Source organism: Pangasianodon hypophthalmus, chromosome 4, assembly GCF_027358585.1.
Source record: "Pangasianodon hypophthalmus isolate fPanHyp1 chromosome 4, fPanHyp1.pri, whole genome shotgun sequence".
Taxonomy (NCBI): Eukaryota; Metazoa; Chordata; class Actinopteri; order Siluriformes; family Pangasiidae; genus Pangasianodon; species Pangasianodon hypophthalmus.
Window position 1 is genome coordinate 3583158 of NC_069713.1, and position 19394 is coordinate 3602551.

Below are 19394 nucleotides of genomic sequence, written 5' to 3' on the forward strand. Positions count from 1 at the left end.
TGTCAAGAACTGATGTTTATTTTTACCCTGACAGAAAAAAAAAATTACGAATAAATGTTTTAAAGTAAATTAAATGTGTTTTTCTTCATTTCTCCAGCACGCTCCTATAACAAAATTAATATCTTTAGTAAAAAAATCCTTACTGGAAATGTACACAGTGCAGATTTTATTAGAGAGATGGAGACAGTATAAAACTCTGTAGTTCACTGGGTGAATTTTCACCATCTAGTGGCTAAATGTTGTAATTATGACATGGGAATAAGCCAAACAGTAGGCGTGTCTCTTATGACGTCACTCAGGTGTAATGAAACTCAAGCTCAAAGGTGTTTCCTGACCAAAACCAGATCCTTTCTGCAGGACACAATCTCCAGTTTGAAGCTTCTCTCTCTTTCTTCGAGGGATTAACCCCACTGCAGGTGAACACTAAGAGAACAAGAACAAGAGGAAAAAGAGGGAAATTGGAGGAAAAGAGAAATAGAAATTGATAAGTAGTGCTACAGATGAGACTACTTCCTGTTTGTATAGTTGTTTTTCACTTGATTTCTATTACTTTACAGTTCAGGCTTCAGTTTCTGTTCAGGCTGAAACACAAAGGGCTTTCATCTTAAACAACAGGATTTTAGCTCACATTAAACATGTGGAAGTTTTGCTGTGTTACTGGAGATTATTCCAGAAAGTGGTTTAAACAACTATTCAAGATCTGTTAACTAGGAGTTCAGGGAAGTCCTGTTGTTTTTCATTCCTAATTTAGATCATTCATAACAAACCTAGTGCTTAAGGACATTAATACAATATGGGACAATAATGCGTTTGTATTATTAATAAAAATAAGTGTCACATTTTGAAGTGTGCTGAAGGACATTATTGATTTTTACACTAAAAGTAACAAAGTGTGGTGAAGACCCAAATTTATGTTGATATATATATTTATACATACATACATATATATATATATATATATATATATATATATATATATATATATATATATATATAGATAGATAGATAGATAGATAGATAGATATAGAGATAAAATGTACTTGAGTCAGACACACTAATATTAAACTGTTTATAGTTAAAGTCTATAAGTAACCAAATGTCACTGAAAACCTTACTTTATATACTGTATATTAACCCTCAGTGCCTAATATGTTACACATTATTATACATTATTATACATTATTAGACAGGATATTCAGATCAGGTAGATGTTAAAAACAGGACGTTTAATAATATACAGATCCACATTTCTGAATAAGTTTGGTGTGATTGTGTACACTATGGAAAAGAGGTCTAATAACAGCGTCAGACAAATACCGAAAATGCAAATGTACAATGTGAAAAGATCATATAAAGTGTTTTAATATATATTTCAGACTACTTCCTGTTTCTATCAGTAACTACTGTTTGTTTTGTCATTTACTAACTTCTCAAAGTGCACTGGGTTTGTCTCAGTTCAAGTGGTTCCCATGTGTTTTGTCACACAGAGAAAGCATTTACCTTAAAGAACAGAATTTAGCATAAATTAAACTGAGGAAATGTTAAAAAAAAAACAGAACATAGCAGGTTAAATTATATTTAACCTCAATTAAGACTACTTCCTGTTTTTACAATTAGCAATTATAATTCTAAACAAAAGTAAATAGTATTTATGAAGAATAGTTACTACTGTAACAATGTTTTTCATTTTTACACACCATTAAGTGTAACTACAAAGAGTAAAAATGTTTATTATTTTAATAAATAAAATTTGTAATCATTGACAAAGTGTCATGGTATAAGAGGAATAAAGCACTTTGGAACATGCTCTTATAGGAAAATAATCAACTATGGGCTGGTAATAGTAACGTCCCTAGGTTACGTCTGTAACCATGGTTCCCCGAGGGAAGGAGATGCTGCATCAAGCAACGCTTTTGAACGCCTCTGCATGACCACGCTCTGAATCACGTGTAATTCGTCCAACGGAATCGCGTGACATCACCGACGGGATGATGTTGCGACCCGGAAGTATAAAAACGCATGCGGCGGAGCCGGCGCCAGCTTCAGGAGAGTGAAGGAAGCGCTTGCAGGGATGCAGGAAGAATGGCACCGGGACGCAGCGTCTCGTTCCCTCGGGGAACCATGGGACCTAACCTAGGGACATTCCCCTTCGGGAACTCGAGCTGCGTCAAGCAACGCTTTGGGAACGACTATCTAACACCACCAGACTGACAAATCCCTGCCTAGTGTGGAAGGGCACAACTAGGTCGAGAGAACTGAGGAGCCGGGAGCGGCATCGAGGTCAAGGCTATAAAACCTGACAAAAGTCAGAGGGGTAGACCATCCCGCAGCATTGCAAATATCCTGGAGAGAAACACCAGAGGAGAAGGCCTTGGAGGCCACCATACTTCGCGTAGAATGAGCCTTGACCCCCAACGGAGAGGGGAGATCAGAGGACTCGTAAGAGGTAGTAATAGCATCCACTATCCAACTGCTGAGGGTCTGCTTGTTTGCAGGAAGACCCTTCTTATAAGGACCATAGCAGACAAACAGCTGGTCCGACTTCCTCCACAGGGCAGCTCTGTGGACGTATGTGTCCAGTGCTCGCCTGAAGCACGACTGGCCGTGGAACAACATAGGGCACTTAGGAACATACTCCGGTCTGGGGTAAAAAAAGGTTCTGGCCATACCAGGGGCAAACTCTAGAAAAGAGGGGGCCACAGAAAGAGCCTGAAGGTCGCTGACTCTCTTCAGGGAAGAGATGGCTAATAGAAATACAGTCTTGACTGTAAGAAATCTCAAAGACACCTCCTCCAAAGGTTCAAAGGGAGGTCTAGAAAGGAAAACCATGGCCAAACCCCAAGAAGGCACTCTAGGTCGTACTGGGGGCCTCAGCCTCCTGGTACCACGGAGGAAATGCATCACTAACGGGTTTCTCCCCAGAGATTGCCCACCCAGTGGAGCATGATATGCAGCAATAGCAGCCACATGAACTTGTAAAGTGGATGGGGATAACCCCGTGGCAAACCGCTCTTGCAGAAATTCCAGCACTGAACCAACCGGGCAGTTAACTGGGTCTAACTGACGGTCCTCACACCACGACGTGAACAGATGCCACTTAGCAGCATACGATTTCCTCGTGGAGGGAGCTCTGGATTAGAGTATGGTCTCCACAACCTCGGTCGAGAGACCCGAGGCTATGAACTGTGCCCCCTCAGGGGCCACAGCCACAGCCTCCATAGCTCCGGACGAGGGTGAAATAGGGTTCCCCCTGCCTGAGAGAGGACATCCCGTCTGATGGGAATCTCCCAAGGAGAGTCTTCGAGAAGGGCTACCAGGTCCGCAAACCATGGCCGGGCCAGCCAGTAAGGGGCTACTAATAGAAGACGTACTCCGTCTCGGCGGACCCTCTCCAAAACTCCCGGGAGCAGAGCGATCGGGGGAAAGCATACAGGCGCAGCCTCGGCCACGTCTGTACCATAGCGTCCAGTCCAAGAGGAGCTGGGTGAGTGAGGGAAAACCAGAGTGGACAGTGCAAAGTCTCTTGAGTTGCAAACAAATCAACTTGTGCTCTGTAAAACATCCTCCATATCTGCTCCACCATCCTGTAAAACATCCTCCATATCTGCTCCACCATCCAATTTATGTGCCACTTGAGATGGGGCCCTTCCCACAGACCTTGGGCAGAGCGGCCACTCATGACCGTCCCCCAGCCCGTGAGGGAGGCATCCGTTGTTAGCGTTACGCGATGACAAGGAGCCCCAACACGGGGCCTTGTAACAGGAACCATGTTACATGTTTCTTCCACACGTCTAAGGCCCATAAGCCTCACCGCGTGACCTTGATAATGTGAAACTGGTTGCCCCTCGGGGAAACCCTTTGGTCCTGAGCCACCACTGCAAGGGTCTCATGTACAGCAGGCCAAAAGGTATCACGTTGGACGCAGCTACCATCAGACCCAACAGTCTCTGATACTGTATAGCAGTGAGTGACTGGCCTTCTCTCACTCTCTTGGCCGCCATGAGGATCGAGTTGAACTGAGCAGGAGACAGACGTGCCTGCATCGTGGTCGAGTCCCACACCACACCTAGATAAGTGGTCCTCTGCACTGGAGAAAGCGCACTTTTCTTTGCGTTTAGTCTTAACCCCAATTCTTTCATATGGGCGAGAACGACATCTCGATGTCGAACCGCCATCAGCTCTGATTGAGCTAAAATCAACCAATCGTCGATGTAATTGAGTATGCGGATGTCCTGGAGTCGCAATGGAGCCAGAGCAGCATCTACACACTTGGTGAAAGTGCGGGGAGAGAGTGCAAGACCAAAGGGAAGAACCCTATATTGGTAAGCTTCGCCCCCAAAAGTAAACCTAAGGTACCTCCTGCACTGAGGAAGAATGGAAATGTGGAAGTACGCGTCTTTCAGATCTATCGTGACAAACCAGTCCTCGGACCTGATTTGAGACACGACTTGTTTGAGCGTGAGCATTTTGAACTTGAGTCTCATAACTGAGCGGTTCAGCAGACGCAGATCTAAAGTAGGACGCAACCCTCCATCTTTCTTCGGAACTATGAAATACCGGCTGTTGAACTCGGACTCTCTGTCGAGAGGAGGGACCACCTCGATGGCCTCCTTCCTCAAGAGAGTATGCACTTCTTGTTCCATGACCAGAGCCTGCTCGGGGGCCACCAGAGTGGGAAAAATCCCGTTGAATAGAGGAGGACGAGACCCAAACTGGATCTTGTAGCCTCTTTCTACAGTATGCAGGACCCATTGAGACACATTTGGCAGAAAGTCGACCAAGGGAATCAGTCTCTCGAGACTGACCTCTGGCGTATTTAGAGCGGCTAGATCGGTGCCCTGAAGCGGAGGACCGGCAGAAATAGCCGATTTAGCTGTTCTAGAGACCTTGTTGGAGGTAGCAAGCCCCCCAGAACCGCTACGGTTCCGGGTGGGAACTGGGAGAAGCGCTCGCTGGAGACCGCTGTGCCCTGAAGCACTGGGGGTGGCAGGGATGACAAAACAATCTCGCGAGGGCACTGAGGGGAGACGGGCACCGTACGATGAGGTGTACACCTCCCTTCCCCAGAGGGGCCTGCCCTCAGACGTCCTGAAAAGACAGGACTTCCTTGTCGAGGCCCTCTTATTGAGGATGACAGTCCTCAGATCTGTCATCTCCCTGGGCCTCGACCTGGAGCGCCACCCTGGCTCCTACTTTTCTGGGGGAGCGCAAGTGGTGACCCTCTTTTCTGGACCTCACGGTGTGAGGAGCTGGTACATGGCTGGGGCTGCTCCCACCGAGTAGCCCCGTAAGAGCGGCGAGGGAGAAAACCTCTGCCCTGGCGGTCTCTTTAGTGGCCCGGAGAGACTGCGGCACGACGCAGTTCAGAAATGTCACCGTAATTAATCTCTTCTCCCTCGTCCAACTCTTTAAGCAGGTCAGCCTGGTATGCCTGCAACACCGCCATGGTGTGTAGGCAAGCACCAGCCTGACCCACCGCCTTGTACGCTTTGCCCACCAAAGCCGAGGAGGTCCGAAGCGGCTTGGAGGGCAGTACCGGGGCCTTAAGGGACGATGCACCACCGGGAGAGAGACAGCTCGCAAGCGTCTCCTCAACCCGGGGAATCGCCCCTTAACCGCGCTCCTCCAGTCCCACCACATTAGAGTAGTGAGAACATGGGGACTGAAGAAGCGGGCTGAGTACGGATTGTTCCACGATCTGGACACCTCGGTGTGCAAATCGGGAAAGAAGGGTAGGCCCCGGCGTGGAGGCAGTGACTTAGATTGCAGAAAACGCTCATCTAACTTGCTGCGTGGACGTGCCTCCTGCTTTTCAGGAGGCCAGTCAATATTTAGCTTAGCGACAGCTCGAGTCACCACCTCCAATATCTCCTCAAACTGGACAGACTGTGGTGGCAAACCCACAGACTAGTCCTCAGCGGCGCTCCCCTCACCTCCCTCCTCAGAGGAAGACAAGAGGAGCATAGAGCCCTCTCCCGGGGGGGGGGGGAAGAAACCGTTTCAAAACGTGCTTCCGTTCCCTGAGAGTGAGCACTGGATCTGGCAGGTTAGGAAGAAGAAAGGGCTCTGCCCGTCTCCATTCCCTCTGCCAAATCCATCTGGGAACCCCACGATCTGAGCCGTCGCTCTGCCTCGGCAGAAGTGGGACCCGAACCGCGAGGCACTGTAGAGAGAGCACCCTCCTCAAAGACCGCCCTCCGGGAGCAGAGCGTACGCAGCGAAAGACAGACGCAATGCAGGCAATCAGCTCGCTCAAGAGCTGAACGAGCATGCTCCGCTCCCAAACAAGCCACACACAGACTGTGAGTATCCCCACCCATAATGAAATGTGGGCAGGGAGAAACACACAGTCTAAATGACTGCTTGTCAAGGCTTCTTTTCGCCTTATATATATATATATATATATATATATATATATATATATATATATATATATATATAAAGACAGCAATAAATCAGACGAACACACATAGAGCGCTTACTGAACAACAGAAGCTGGCGTTGGCTCCACCGCATGCGCTTATATACTTAAGGGTCGCTACGTCATCCCGCAGGTGACGTCACGCGATTCCGTTGGACGGATTACGCAGAGGCATTCCCAAAGCGTTGCTTGACGCAGCTCGAGTTCCCGAAGGGGAACTCTGCTTTTTATCACATGCAACATCCCTGATTATTTTCCTATAACAGAACAACACTGAGTGTTTCATTCCTTTCTTGGATAATTAAATATGCATACAGTGTGTAAGGATTGCAATGTGTAAAGGTTTCTGTGATCTAAATCCACTCTCATCATGTCTCCTGTGTCAGTCATGGCTTCCTCCAGCAGTGTCCTGTGTGAAGATCAGCTCCAGTGCTCCATCTGTCTGGAGGTGTTCACTGATCCAGTCTCTACTCCATGTGGACACAACTTCTGTATGATCTGTCTCAGAGAGTTCTGGGACAGCAGTTCACACTGCCAGTGTCCAATGTGTAAGACGGAATTCCCTAAACGTCCTGATCTACGTGTGAATACATTCATCTCTGCACTTGCTGCTTCATTTAAGAAGTCAGTTCAGGAGAAATCCAGCAGCGCTGCAGAAAAACTCAGCCAATCTCTAGTGCTCTGTGATATCTGCTGTGAAAAGAAACTTGCAGCTCTGAAGTCCTGCCTGATCTGTATGACCTCTTACTGCAAGACTCACCTGGAACCTCATGAGAGAGTTTCTTCATTAAAGAAGCACAAACTGATGGAGCCTGTGGAGAACCTGGAGGACTACATCTGCCAGAAACATGAGAGACCCCTGGAGCTGTTCTGTAGAGATGACCAGACGTGTGTGTGTCAGTTCTGTACTGAGGGAGACCACAAAACTCACAGCACCGTTCCTATAGAGGAGGCGGCTGAAGAGAAGAAGGTGAGTGACTGAAAATTAATGAAGGATAATGTTTGCAAATCCTTTAGCCTCAGAAATATGACCTCTGTCTTATGAGTGAATACATGATATATATTTTTCTCAGACTGAGTTGGGAAAGACACGAGCAGAAGTTCAGCAGATGATCCAGGAGCGACTGAAGAAGATTGAGGAACTCAAACACTCTGTAGAACTCAATAAAGTGAGTCTCTTAACTCACCTACAAAATAGCTTTTTTATAAAAACACATTAGCAGAATCAGGATCTATTAATATGAAATAAAGTGATTCAGCTTGATTTGTCTCCTGTTAGAAAAACACAGAGAAGGAGAAACTAGACGTTGTGGAGATCTTCAGTGCTCTGATGCGCTGCATTGAGAGAAGCCAGGCTGAGCTGCTTAAGGTGATGGAGGAGAAGCAGAACGCAGCAGAGAGGCAGGCTGAAGAGTTGATTAAAGAGCTGGAGCAGGAAATCACTGAGCTAAAGAGGAGAAACACTGAGCTGGAGCAGCTCTCATACACTGAGGATCATCTCCACCTCCTACAGGTCAGAGTCCCTCTGTTTCTCAATAGCAATGCAGCACATGACAGGACAGCAGTCCCCATGCTGAGGGATTTCTCCTCTCTCCTGCTGTACTGTAGATTTCCCCGTCACTGTGCAGCCCTCCACACACCCAGGACTGGACTGACGTCACAATTACCTCTCATCTGAGTGTGGAGACTCTGAGGAGAAATCTGTCTCAGCTTCAGCAAACTCTCAGTGAGGAAATGGAGAAGCTACCAGAGATTAGTAAGTATTCACTCATCTGTAAGAACTTTATGGTCAGAGAGAATTTGTTGTAAGAAGAAAACATTATTTTAGAAGTGTAGAGATATCCTGATAATTAACATATTCTTTCTTTCTTTCTTTCTTTCTTTCTTTCATCTTCAGCTGTTGTTACAGAAAATTAATCAACACCTTCTGACCAATCAGAATCCAACAGTGCTGTAGTATAACGTGTAATAATCAATCATTTAAGAAAGGCAATATAATTTTGAACAGACAGTAACATTGTCCAATATTATTTTCCAAACAGAACTGAAGAGAATTCAACAATATGCAGGTCTGTGAGCTCTTATTGATCACATGACTGTATATATATTTCTTCACTGTTACACACTGTGCAGTGATAAATCTGATGTACGCTGTGTTTCTGTCTCTCAGTGAATGTGACTCTGGATCCTGATACAGCTCATCCTCAACTCATCCTGTCTGATGATATGAAAGAAGTTACATGTGGAGACAAAAAACAGAAGCTCTCTGATAATCCAGAGAGGTTTCGTTATTGTGCCTGTGTGCTGGGGAAGGAGGAATTCTCTTCAGGGAGATTTTACTATGAGGTGCAGGTCAGAGGAAAGACTAAGTGGGATTTAGGAGTGGTCCAAGAGTCCATTAACAGGAAAGGGAAGATTACAGCCAGTCCTGAGAATGGATACTGGTGTGTGTGGCTGAGGAATAAGACTGAATATAAGGCTCTGGACTCACCCTCTGTCGCCCTCTCCTTGAAACAGGCTCCTCAGAAGGTGGGAGTGTTTGTAGATTGTGAGGAGGGTCTGATCTCCTTCTATGATGTTGATGCCAAATCTCATATTTACTCTTTCACTGGTCTGTCTTTCACTGAGAAACTTTATCCAGTCTTCAGCCCCTGCACTAATGATGGAGGTAAAAACTCAGCACCACTGATCATCTGTCCTGTTAGTCAAATCTAATCCTAATTTTCTAATCTTAAAAACTAATCTTATACTTTCTTAATAAAGATTTAAACCCTGTTGATATGTCATTCATGATTTTGATCATTTAAATGCATTTTCACATTCAAATAAAAAGATCTGTATCAGTAGAATTGAATTGTAGAGTTGTAAAATGTTTTACTGTCGCTGTCATGTTTTAATGTTCTTGATTCAGCTGCATGATAATTAAATTTCATCTTTTTTTCCATCCGACTCTGTGTGATTTACATTCTCGTCCCCCATGCCACTGTGTACGTTCACACTAGGAAAGACAAATCAACAGGAGCCCATTCACTTTCTGTGTACATGTGCATGGATATGTCAGCTGTGGTTTTATCTTATCCTGTCAAATACGACCTCTCATTACACGTGTATAGAGACATAATGAAGAAAAATAAAACTGATGAGCGTACATCACTAGTACAGTTAGCTTGCTTTTCTAAGCAGCAAAAATGAAGCTAGTGCTAGGCCTTACACTTAACATGTCCATCAAACTTAAATACATTTCAGCTTCTACCATTTCTAATCACAACTGAAAATGCTGCACAGTGCACCACCACAAGACACATCACATCAGGAGTCGTCGCTACACGCCCACTAGCGTGAACATAACACACTATACTCTCATAACGAACATAACCACCAGCGTGGGTTTCCGTTGATGTATTTTAGTTCAGGTTTTTCTTATTTACAGCTACTTCAGACTCATTTCTATCTCAGCTTCACTCAAATGAATCTTAGATAACTGTAGTCTGCTAAATGTGTTCCTTTTATTGCCTCACTACCACAAAACCTGCATAAATGGTGTTTTTCACTTAAATTAGATTGATAAGAGGATGAATTGGAGAGTGATGTAACATGTAACATGATATGTAAATAAGGGACTAGTGGGCGGAGCTCGCGTCCACACAGGTTTCTTTCACTCTCGCTCACTGATATCATAAACTGCAGAGATTTTTTTTTTTTACATAAATTGTTCTCATAAAAACATATATGTGTCAAGAACTGATGTTTATTTTTACCCTGACAGAAAAAAAAATTTACGAATAAATGTTTTAAAGTAAATTAAATGTGTTTTTCTTCATTTCTCCAGCATGCTCCTATAACAAAATTAATATCTTTAGTAAAAAAAATCCTTACTGGAAATGTACACAGTGCAGATTTTATTAGAGAGATGGAGACAGTATAAATCTCTGTAGTTCACTGGGTGAATTTTCACCATCTAGTGGCTAAATGTTGTAATTATGACATGGGAATAAGCCAAACAGTAGGCGTGTCTCTTATGACGTCACTCAGGTGTAATGAAACTCAAGCTCAAAGGTGTTTCCTGACCAAAACCAGATCCTTTCTGCAGGACACAATCTCCAGTTTGAAGCTTCTCTCTCTTTCTTCGAGGGATTAACCCCACTGCAGGTGAACACTAAGAGAACAAGAACAAGAGGAAAAAGAGGGAAATTGGAGGAAAAGAGAAATAGAAATTGATAAGTAGTGCTACAGATGAGACTACTTCCTGTTTGTATAGTTGTTTTTCACTTGATTTCTATTACTTTACAGTTCAGGCTTCAGTTTCTGTTCAGGCTGAAACACAAAGGGCTTTCATCTTAAACAACAGGATTTTAGCTCACATTAAACATGTGGAAGTTTTGCTGTGTTACTGGAGATTATTCCAGAAAGTGGTTTAAACAACTATTCAAGATCTGTTAACTAGGAGTTCAGGGAAGTCCTGTTGTTTTTCATTCCTAATTTAGATCATTCATAACAAACCTAGTGCTTAAGGACATTAATACAATGTGGGACAATAATGCGTTTGTATTATTAATAAAAATAAGTGTCACATTTTGAAGTGTGCTGAAGGACATTATTGATTTTTACACTAAAAGTAACAAAGTGTGGTGAAGACCCAAATTTATGTTGATATATATATATATATATATATATATATATATATATATATATATATATATATACATATATATATATATATATAGATAGATAGATAGATAGATAGATAGATATAGAGATAAAATGTACTTGAGTCAGACACACTAATATTAAACTGTTTATAGTTAAAGTCTATAAGTAACCAAATGTCACTGAAAACCTTACTTTATGTACTGTATATTAACCCTCAGTGCCTAATATGTTACACATTATTATACATTATTATACATTATTAGACAGGATATTCAGATCAGGTAGATGTTAAAAACAGGACGTTTAATAATATACAGATCCACATTTCTGAATAAGTTTGGTGTGATTGTGTACACTATGGAAAAGAGGTCGAATAACAGCGTCAGACAAATACCGAAAATGCAAATGTACAATGTGAAAAGATCATATAAAGTGTTTTAATATATATTTCAGACTACTTCCTGTTTCTATCAGTAACTACTGTTTGTTTTGTCATTTACTAACTTCTCAAAGTGCACTGGGTTTGTCACAGTTCAAGTGGTTCCCATGTGTTTCGTCACACAGAGAAAGCATTTACCTTAAAGAACAGAATTTAGCATAAATTAAACTGAGGAAATGTAAAAAAAAAAAAACAGAACATTGCAGGTTAAATTATATTTAACCTCAATTAAGACTACTTCCTGTTATTACACTTAGCAATTATAATTCTAAACAAAAGTAAATAGTATTTATGAAGAATAGTTACTACTGTAACAATGTTTTTCATTTTTACACACCATTAAGTGTAACTACAAAGAGTAAAAATGTTTATTATTTTAATAAATAAAATTTGTAATCATTGACAAAGTGTCATGGTATAAGAGGAATAAAGCACTTTGGAACATGCTCTTATAGGAAAATAATCAACTATGGGCTGGTAATAGTAACGTTTTTTAGCAACGATTTGGGAACGAGTATCTAACACCACCAGACTGACAAATCCCTGCCTAGTGTGGAAGGGCACAACTAGGTCGAGAGAACTGAGGAGCCGGGAGCGGCATCGAGGTCAAGGCTATAAAACCTGACAAAAGTCAGAGGGGTAGACCGTCCCGCAGCATTGCAAATATCCTGGAGAGAAACACCAGAGGAGAAGGCCTTGGAGGCCACCATACTTCGGGTAGAATGAGCCTTGACCCCCCACGGAGAGGGGAGATCAGAGGACTCGTAAGAGGTAGTAATAGCATCCACTATCCACCTGCTGAGGGTCTGCTTGTTTGCAGGAAGACCCTTCTTATAAGGACCATAGCAGACAAACAGCTGGTCCGACTTCCTCCACAGGGCAGCTCTGTGGAGGTATGTGTCCAGTGTTCGCACTGGACATACACAATTAAGCCATTCCTGGTCCTGGTCCCGAAAGGGAGGTTGACAGAATGCCTGAAGCATGACTGGCCGTGGAACCACAGAGGGCACCTTTGGAACATACCCTGGTCTGGGGTAAAGAAAGGTTCTGGCCATACCAGGGGCAAACTCTAGAAAAGAGGGGGCCACAGAAAGAGCCTGAAGGTTGCCGCCTCTCTTCAGGGAAGAGATGGCTAATAGAAATACAGTATTGACTGTAAGAAATCTCAAAGACACCTCCTTCAAATGTTCAAAGGGAGGTCTAGAAAGGGCCTCTAAAACCACGGCCAAATCCCAAGAAGGCACTCTAGGTCGTACTGGGGGCCTCAGCCTCCTGGTACCACGGAGGAAACGCATCACTAACGGGTTTCTCCCCAGAGATTGGAGCATGATATGCAGCAATAGCAGCCACATGAACTTGTAAAGTGGATGGGGATAACCCCGTGGCAAACCGCTCTTGCAGAAATTCCAGCACTGAACCAACCGGGCAGTTAACTGGGTCTAACTGACGGTCCTCACACCATGACGTGAACAGATGCCACTTAGCAGCATACGATTTCCTCGTGGAGGGAGCTCTGGATTGGAGTATGGTCTCCACAACCTCAGTCGAGAGACCCGAGGCTATGAACTGTGCCCCCTCAGGGGCCACAGCCACAGCCTCCATAGCTCCGGACGAGGGTGAAATAGGGTTCCCCCCGCCTGAGAGAGGAGATCCCGTCTGATGGGAATCTCCCAAGGAGAGTCTTCGAGAAGGGCTACCAGGTCCTCAAACCATGGCCGGCCCGGCCAGTAAGGGGCTACTAATAGAAGACGTACTCTGTCTCGGCGGACCCTCTCCAAAACTCCCGGGAGCAGAGCGATCGGGGGAAAGCATACAGGCGCAGCCTCGGCCACGTCTGTACCATAGCGTCCAGTCCAAGCGGAGCTGGGCGAGTGAGGGAAAACCAGAGGGGACAGTGCAATGTCTCTTGAGTCACAAACAAATCCACTTGTGCTCTGTAAAACATCCTTCATATCTGCTCCACAACCTCTGGGTGGAGCCTCCATTCCCCGGGCCTCAGCCCCTGACTTGACAGGATGTCCGCCCCCTGATTGAGATGCCCCGGGATGTATACTGCCCTCAGTGAGAGCAGCTTCCCTTGGGCCCACAGAAGGATCTGGGGCGCCAGCCTGTAAAGGGGGCGCGAGTGCAGACCCCCCTGCCGGTTCAGGTAGGAGACCACTGAAGTGTTGTCCGTGCGGACCAACACATGATGGCCCCTCAGGTCTGGGATAAAATGTTTCACTGCTCGAAACACGGCCAGCATCTCCAGGCAGTTTATGTGCCACTTGAGATGGGCCCCTTCCCACAGACCTTGGGCAGAGCGGCCACTCATGACCGCCCCCCCAGCCCGTGAGGGAGGCATCCGTCATTAGCGTTACGCGACGACAAGGAGCCCCCAACACGGGGCCTTGTAACAGGAACCATAGTTTCTTCCACACGTCTAAGGCCCGTAAGCCTCGCCGCGTGACCTTGATCATGCGAAACGGGTTGCCCCTCGGGGAAAACCCTTTGGTCCTGAGCCACCACTGCAAGGGTCTCATTTACAGTAGGCCAAAAGGTATCACGTTGGATGCAGCTACCATCAGACCCAACAGTCTCTGAAACTGCATAGCAGTGAGTGTCTGGCCTTCTCTCACTCTCTTGACCACCATGAGGTTCGACTCGAACCGAGCAGGAGACAGACGTGCCTACATAGTGGTCGAGTCCCACACCACGCCTAGATAAGTGGTCCTCTGCACTGGAGAAAGCGCACTTTTCTTTGCATTTAGTCTTAACCCCAATTCTTTCATATGGGTCGAGAATGACATCTCGATGTCGAACCGCCAACTGCTCTGATTGAGCTAAAATCAACCAATCGTCGATGTAATTGAGTATGCGGATGTTCTGGAGTCGCAATGGAGCCAGAGCAGCATCTACACACTCCCTCGTCCAACTCTTTAAGCAGGTCAGCCTGGTATGGCGGTGTTGCAGGCAAGCACCAGCCTGACCCGCCGCCTTGTACGCTTTGGCCACCAAAGCCGAGGAGGTCTGAAGCGGCTTGGAGGGCAGTACTGGGGCCTTAAGGGACGATACATCACCGGGAGAGAGATAGCTCGCAAGCATCTCCTCAACCCGGGGAAACCGCGCTCCTCCAGTCCCACCACATTAGAGTAGTGAGAAACATTGGGACTGAAGAGGCGGTCTGAGTACGGATTGTTCCACGATCTGGACACCTTGGTGTGCAAATCGGGAAAGAAGGGTAGGCCCCGGGGCGGAGGCAGTGACTTAGATTGCAGAAAACGCTCATCTAACTTGCTGCGTGGACGTGCCTCCTGCTTTTCAGGAGGCCAGTCAATATTTAGCTTAGCGACAGCTCGAGTCACCACCTCCAATAACTCCTCAAACTGGACAGGCTGTGGTGGCAAACCCACAGACTAGTCCTCAGCGGCACTCCCCTCACCTCCCTCCTCAGAGGAAGACAAGAGGAGCATAGAGCCCTCTCCCGGGGGGGGGAAGAAACCGTTTCAAAACGTGCTTCCGTTCCCTGAGAGTGAGCACTGGATCTGGCAGGTTAGGAAGAAGAAAGGGCTCTGCCCGTCTCCAGTCCCTCTGCCAAATCCATCTGCCAACCCCACGATCTGAGCCGTCACTCTGCCTCGGCAGAAGCGGGACCCGAACCGCGAGGCACTGTAGAGAGAGCGCCCTCCTCAAAGAGCACCCTCCAGGAGCGGAGCGTACGCAGCGAAAGCCGGACGCAATGCGGGCAATCAGCTCCCTCAAGAGCTGAACGAGCATGCTCTGCTTCCAAACAAGCCACACACAGACTGTGAGTATCCCCACCCATAATGAAATGTGGGCAGGGAGAAACACACAGTCTAAATGACTGCTTGTCAAGGCTCCTTTTCGCCATATTTTATATATATATATATATATATATATATATATATATATATATATATATATATATATATATATATATATATATATATATAAAGACAGACAACAATAAATCAGACGAACACACATAGAGCGCTTACTGAACAACAGAAGCTGGCGCCGGCTCCACCGCATGCGCTTTTATACTTTCGGGTTGCTACGTCATCCCGCCGGTGACGTCACGCGATTCCGTTGGACGGATTACACATGTGATTCAGAGCGTGGTCACGCAGAAGCGTTCCCAAAGCGTTGCTTGACGCAGCTCGAGTTCCCGAAGGGGAACTCTGCTTTTTATCACATGCAACATCCCTCATTATTTTCCTATAACAGAACAACACTGAGTGTTTTATTCCTTTCTTGGATAATTAAATATGCATACAGTGTGTAAGGATTGCAATGTGTAAAGGTTTCTGTGATCTAAATCCACTCTCATCATGTCTCCTGTGTCAGTCATGGCTTCCTCCAGCAGTGTCCTGTGTGAAGATCAGCTCCAGTGCTCCATCTGTCTGGATGTGTTCACCGATCCAGTCTCTACTCCATGTGGACACAACTTCTGTATGATCTGTCTCAGAGAGTTCTGGGACAGCAGTTCACACTGCCAGTGTCCAATGTGTAAGACGGAATTCCCTAAACGTCCTGATCTACGTGTGAATACGTTCATCTCTGCACTTGCTGCTCCATTTAAGAAGTCAGTTCAGGAAAAATCCAGCAGCGCTGCAGAAAAACTCAGCCAATCTCTAGTGCTCTGTGATATCTGCTGTGAAAAGAAACTTGCAGCTCTGAAGTCCTGCCTGATCTGTATGACCTCTTACTGCAAGACTCACCTGGAACCTCATGAGAGAGTTTCTTCATTAAAGAAGCACAAACTGATGGAGCCTGTGGAGAACCTGGAGGACTACATCTGCCAGAAACATGAGAGACCCCTGGAGCTGTTCTGTAGAGATGACCAGACGTGTGTGTGTCAGTTCTGTACTGAGACAGACCACAAAACTCACAACACTGTTCCTATAGAGGAGGTGGCTGAAGAGAAGAAGGTGAGTGACTGAAAATTAATGAAGGATAATGTTTGCAAATCCTTTAGCCTCAGAAATATGACCTCTGTCTTATGAGTGAATACATGATGTATATTTTTCTCAGACTGAGCTGAGAAAGACACGAGCAGAAGTTCAGCAGATGATCCAGGAGCGACTGAAGAAGATTGAGGAACTCAAACACTCTGTAGAACTCAATAAAGTGAGTCTCTTAACTGACCTACAAAATAGCTTTTTTATAAAAACACATTAGCAGAATCAGGATCTAATTATATGAAATAAAATGATTCAGCTTGATTTGTCTCCTGTTAGAAAAACACAGAGAAGGAGAAACTAGACGTTGTGGAGATCTTCAGTGCTCTGATGCGCTGCATTGAGAGATGCCAGGCTGAGCTGCTTAAGGTGATGGAGGAGAAGCAGAAAGCAGCAGAGAGGCAGGCTGAAGAGTTGATTAAAGAGCTGGAGCAGGAAATCACTGAGCTAAAGAGGAGAAACACTGAGCTGGAGCAGCTCTCACACACTGAGGATCACTTCCACCTCCTACAGGTCAGAGTCCCTCTGTTTCTCAATAGCAATGCAGCACATGACAGGACAGCAGTCCCCATGCTGAGGGATTTCTCCTCTCTCCTGCTGTACTGTAGATTTCCCCGTCACTGTGCAGCCCTCCACACACCCAGGACTGGACTGACGTCACAATTACCTCTCATCTGAGTGTGGAGACTCTGAGGAGAAATCTGTCTCAGCTTCAGCAAACTCTCAGTGAGGAAATGGAGAAGCTACCAGAGATTAGTAAGTATTCACTCATCTGTAAGAACTTTATGATCAGAGAGAATTTGTTTTAAGAAGAAATCATTATTTTAGAAGTGTAGAGATATCCTGATAATTAACATATTCTTTCTTTCTTTCTTTCTTTCTTTCATCTTAAGCTGTTGTTACAGAAAATTAATCAACACCTTCTGACCAATCAGAATCCAACAGTGCTGTAGTATAACGTATAATAATCAATCATTTAAGAAAGGCAATATAATTTTGAACAGACAGTAACATTGTCCAATATTATTTTCCAAACAGAACTGAAGAGAATTCAACAATATGCAGGTCTGTGAGCTCTTATTGATCACATGACTGTATATATATTTCTTCACTGTTACACACTGTGCAGTGATAAATCTGATGTACGCTGTGTTTCTGTCTCTCAGTGGATGTGACTCTAGATCCTGATTCAGCTCATCCTCATCTCATCCTGTCTGATGATGGGAAACAAGTTATATGTGGAGACGAAAAACAGAATCTCCCTGATAATCCTGAGAGGTTTGATTATTGTGCCTGTGTGCTGGGGAAGGAGGGATTCTCTTCAGGGAGATTTTACTTTGAGATGCAGGTCAGAGGGAAGATTAAGTGGGATTTAGGAGTGGTCCGAGAGTCCATTAACAGGAAAGGGAAGATTACAGCCAGTCCTAAGAATGGATACTGGTGTGTGTGTCTGAGGAATAAGACTGAATATAAGGCTCTGGACTCTCCTCGAGTCTCCCTCTCCTTGAAACAAGCTCCTCAGAAGGTGGGAGTGTTTGTAGATTATGAGGAGGGTCTGATCTCCTTCTATGATGCTGATGCCAAATCTCATATTTACTCTTTCACTGGTCAGTCTTTCACTGAGAAACTTTATCCAGTCTTCAGCCCCTGTAATAATGATGGAGGTAAAAATTCAGCACCACTGATCATCTGTCCTGTTAGTCAAATCTAATCCTAATTTTTTAATCTTAAAAACTAATCTTATACTTTCTTAATAAAGATTTAAACTCTGTTGATATGTCATTCATGATTTTGATCATTTAAATGCATTTTCACATTCAAATAAAAAGATCTGTATCAGTAGAATTGAATTGTAGAATTGTAAAATGTTTTACTGTCGCTGTCATGTTTTAATGTTCTTGATTATAGTTAAATTTCAGCGTTTTTTCCATCCGACTCTGTGTGATTTACATTCCCGTACCCCATGCCACTGTGTATGTTCACACTAGGAAAGACAAATCAACAGGAGCCCATTCACTTTCTGTGTACATGTGCATGGATATGTCAGCTGTGGTTTTATCTTATCCTGTCAAATACGACCTCTCATTACACGTGTATAGAGACATAATGAAGAAAAATAAAACTGATGAGCGTACATCACTAGTACAGTTAGCTTGCTTTTCTAAGCAGCAAAAATGAAGCTAGTGCTAGGCCTTACACTTAACATGTCCATCAAACTTAAATACATTTCAGCTTCTACCATTTCTAATCACAACTGAAAATGCTGCACAGTGCACCACCACAAGACACATCACATCAGGATCACTACACGCCGCTACACGCCCACTAGCGTGAACATAACACACTATACTCTCATAACGAACATAACCACCAGCGTGGGTTTCCATTGATGTATTTTAGTTCAGGTTTTTCTTATTTACAGCTACTTCAGACTCATTTCTATCTCAGCTTCACTCAAATGAATCTTAGATAACTGTAGTCTGCTAAATGTGTTCCTTTTATTGCCTCACTACCACAAAACCTGCATAAATGGTGTTTTTCACTAAAATTAGATTGATAAGAGGATGAATTGGAGAGTGATGTAACATGTAACATGATATGTAAATAAGGGACTAGTGGGCGGAGCTCGCGTCCACACAGGTTTCTTTCACTCTCGCTCACTGATATCATAAACTGCAGAGATTTTTTTTTTTTTACATAAATTGTTCTCATAAAAACATATATGTGTCAAGAACTGATGTTTATTTTTACCCTGACAGAAAAAAAAATTTACGAATAAATGTTTTAAAGTAAATTAAATGTGTTTTTCTTCATTTCTCCAGCACGCTCCTATAACAAAATTAATATCTTTAGTAAAAAAATCCTTACTGGAAATGTACACAGTGCAGATTTTATTAGAGAGATGGAGACAGTATAAATCTCT

At 44.4% G+C, this 19394-nt stretch overlaps 2 protein-coding genes across 2 annotated transcripts; both read left to right on the forward strand.

The window, feature by feature from the left end:
- Positions 1 to 229: 229 nt before the first annotated feature.
- LOC128318120 (E3 ubiquitin-protein ligase TRIM39-like) lies at positions 230 to 9342 on the forward strand. The gene is made up of 7 exons (XM_053233335.1): positions 230 to 416; positions 6808 to 7391; positions 7495 to 7590; positions 7701 to 7934; positions 8030 to 8177; positions 8464 to 8490; positions 8592 to 9342. The coding sequence occupies exons 2-7, from the start codon at positions 6810 to 6812 to the stop codon at positions 9134 to 9136; spliced, it is 1632 nt and encodes a 543-aa protein (XP_053089310.1). The 5' UTR covers positions 230 to 416; positions 6808 to 6809; the 3' UTR covers positions 9137 to 9342.
- A 986-nt stretch (positions 9343 to 10328) lies between these two features.
- Positions 10329 to 19238, forward strand: LOC128318121 (zinc finger protein RFP-like). The gene is made up of 7 exons (XM_053233336.1): positions 10329 to 10570; positions 15858 to 16441; positions 16545 to 16640; positions 16751 to 16984; positions 17080 to 17227; positions 17510 to 17536; positions 17638 to 19238. The coding sequence occupies exons 2-7, from the start codon at positions 15860 to 15862 to the stop codon at positions 18180 to 18182; spliced, it is 1632 nt and encodes a 543-aa protein (XP_053089311.1). The 5' UTR covers positions 10329 to 10570; positions 15858 to 15859; the 3' UTR covers positions 18183 to 19238.
- Positions 19239 to 19394: the final 156 nt, after the last annotated feature.